Source organism: Pundamilia nyererei, unplaced genomic scaffold, assembly GCF_000239375.1.
Source record: "Pundamilia nyererei isolate P.nyererei 1_Seehausen unplaced genomic scaffold, PunNye1.0 scaffold00404, whole genome shotgun sequence".
Taxonomy (NCBI): Eukaryota; Metazoa; Chordata; class Actinopteri; order Cichliformes; family Cichlidae; genus Pundamilia; species Pundamilia nyererei.
Genome location: NW_005187805.1, coordinates 343,056 through 346,052, shown reverse-complemented (window position 1 = coordinate 346,052; position 2,997 = coordinate 343,056). Strand labels below are relative to the sequence as shown.

Below are 2,997 nucleotides of genomic sequence, written 5' to 3'. Positions count from 1 at the left end.
AAATAATAATAATGTGTTAGTCTGTTGCTAAAAGTTGTTTCTTCTGTTCATACCGATATGCGAGTGGTAATTTGCTGTTTGTGGTAGAATTTGTTTAGCATACTTGAAGGATGATTGAAAAAATCTATTATCTTGTTGTTTATATCTATTAATCACAAATTCATGGTTGAAAAAAGAACGAGAAATTCATTTGTTGTTTTACGTGTGGTTAAAATAATTTCATGCACAATGAGAGATATATTCAAAGCATGCTTGTAATGTATTACTGTGGTAATGTGAAAGAGATGTGAAAAGAGATAAAGAACTAAAGCTATAGCTGTGATACAAGAGTAGAAACGGAGCTGGCTGTGTGCAATAATGTTAATATTGTTGTGCAGGCTAGGTTTTTTTCTTGTTCGTGTGGAAGAAACTAAGATTTTGGATCACAATGGATTCTCTCCGGAGGGAGATGGCGAGCCTGAGCCCGGACTGAACTTTACAGAGGAATTTACTCTTCTTCCTCGACGGAGACTCCCAAGTGGTAACACACAAACCACAAACAAAAGAGAAAAAGAACTAGACTAAGAATTTTTGACATGACGAATGACCGAAGACAAAAAGACAATTGAACATTGAGCTCAAAGGGACTATTTTGGGTTTTTTTTTTGTTTTGCCGGGTTATTCTTATTATTGTTATTATTACCATTACTACTGTCAATGTGGAATTTGTGTCTTGTTTATTTCATTTTGTGTAAAATAATAACCGTTGCTGCTCAGATTCCTGTCTCCAGCCATTTCATTCCATATTTGCCTCGCTTTCTATTGTAGCCCTGCAGAACCTAGCAACTGGTCCGTAGTTTGGCTGTCCTAAACTATTTAAAATGAGTCAGTGGTTACACTTGGAAAAGGTAAAGCCCCTGGAGGAAGTGATCATTAAAAAGAAAGCAAAGTTAAATGAACAGTAGCAAATATTTGAAAGCATATCACTACACAGACATAAGCAAAGCACTGCCCCTTAGTTATAAAAGTCAGTTAGAATTTACAAACAAAATCTTTAAAAACTTTAAAATATACCTGGACAGATGGGGCACTCAAAAGTGTGGTGTTTCTACATGTACGATGTACCAAAGATGTAAACTCCAGGTCATTGTAATCAAATCTGTTGCCGTAGATCAAGGAGCAGATAATATTGGCAGTTGCATTGTTTAATGATTGGTTGACATCAAATTCTCCTGCAAAGAAAATTACAAAAAGTTCATTTGTATCAAAAAGTTGCAGTTTCTGTCAGTTCACTGTTTACCTTTGAACTGTTTAAAAGCTTCCATAAGGTAATGACACTCCTCAATGATTTTGTCCTCAAATTCTTTCTTTCCCATTCCAAAGTCTTTCAGGTTGATCATTGAAAAGCGCCTCATCTCTTTCCATGTGTCATCATTAGCCCACACAATACCTGATTTGACAGAAACAACTTTCAGTAATATAGATAAAGATTATACATAGTTGCTAATTATGACTCACACTCAAATGTGTTTGCAAAAGTCTTGTCTTAATTACGCACCATGTCCTTGAAAATGCTCATCAATAATTGGTGTCAGATCCCTTTCTCCAAACACTTCAGCATAGTCAACAAGTGCCTCCTTTACTGCATTGTATCCTACCAGGACCACCACTTTTTTGGTCCCCAGATAGATGGTGAAAATAGATCCAAATTGTTTGGATAGCTAAAAACAACAAAAAATGTTCATATATCTTTGTTTAAAATACATTAAAATGATCAGATACATTGAAAGAAAATTCCTCCAATGACTTCCTCACCTCCAGTAACGTGACATGTGTTTTCTTCAGGTACAGCTGCAGGAAGTTCCCAAAAATGGGAAGTGGTGTGGGTCCTGGAGGCTCCTTTCCATCGTTTTGGGTTATGTTAGAGAAAAGGCAGTGGATCAATAGAAGGACTGTCAGACACAAAACAATTGAATAAATCCCCTGGAGTAAAACATATAGCATATCCATGGCTTAAGCTCAGTGACTTCTGTTGGTTATTCCAACTGACAGACAGGATGACTGTGTCATGGTCAAGGTTCAAGGTTCAAGGTTCTTTATTTGTCACATGCATAGTTATACAAGTATAACACACAGTGAAATGTAGCCTGACACGCTATATCTACATATAGTATATACACTGGGTGAATGTGCAGTAGTAGCAGCAAGCAGGTGAATTCTGTACATTAATATGAATAGACATCTGACTATTTTATGGTCCGGGTGAGTGCTGGGCCTTCCCACAGGGCCGGCATTTCCACCCCTAGGCAGAGCCGCCACAGCATGCTGACAGGCTGCACCTGAGCATAATTGGAATTGCCGGCTTCTTAAGACCAGCGCTCAGACTCACACCTCGCCAGATCATCGGCAAACCTTTGTCAGTCAGGGCTTTCACAGTTTCTCCACTCTCAGAGGACCTCTGGACGTTGTCAAGCCGCTGCCGTCACCTGTTAGGATTTCAGCGCTGGTCTGTTTACAGTTTCTCCGTGCCTGCCTGCCTCCCTGCCCAGCGCTCAGGATAATCATCTCCCCTCACCCAGATTTCCCAGTGTCGGGTTTTTCATTCAATCCACAACAGCCCCGTGGCTTCACCATGGACACTTCCAGTGCTCCTTCTAGTTTTGTTTCATAGAAATGCCAAGTCGGCCATGTGTGTTTCAAAGTAAAGGATTGTGAATTTCTGAGTTAGAACTGTGTGACTCCAAGCGGAGTATTATGAATCATAGTGTGCCTCTAAGCTAAAGTTATATCTAAATTCATGCTCCAGAGTAGAGTTTCTAGCGTGTGTTAAGTTTATTTAGGTTGCCGCTAGCACTCAGTTTCTCATGAGTGTTTTTAAGTTATTCCTTGTTTACGTTGAGCAATTCTAAGTTATGGTGAGCACTTTGAGCACCTCTCACCGTCGTTCGCTGTTTACATTAATTGCACCACTGTAAATAAAGCTTTGTCACCCTCAGTCCCAGCACCTCCGAGTGTTTT

The 2,997-nt window shown here is 39.4% G+C and overlaps 1 protein-coding gene across 1 annotated transcript; it reads right to left on the bottom strand.

Annotated features, from left to right (window-relative positions):
• Positions 1–1,104: 1,104 nt before the first annotated feature.
• On the bottom strand, positions 1,105–2,544 carry LOC102211766 (cytochrome P450 2K1-like; the record flags this gene model as incomplete). Its single annotated transcript, XM_005753120.1, has 5 exons — positions 2,466–2,544; positions 1,795–1,931; positions 1,538–1,700; positions 1,280–1,429; positions 1,105–1,211 (listed from the first exon to the last, which is right to left on the bottom strand). Coding segments are annotated over exons 1-5 (636 nt in total), but the record flags the coding sequence as incomplete, so codon positions are not given.
• Between the last annotated feature and the right edge of the window lie 453 nt (positions 2,545–2,997).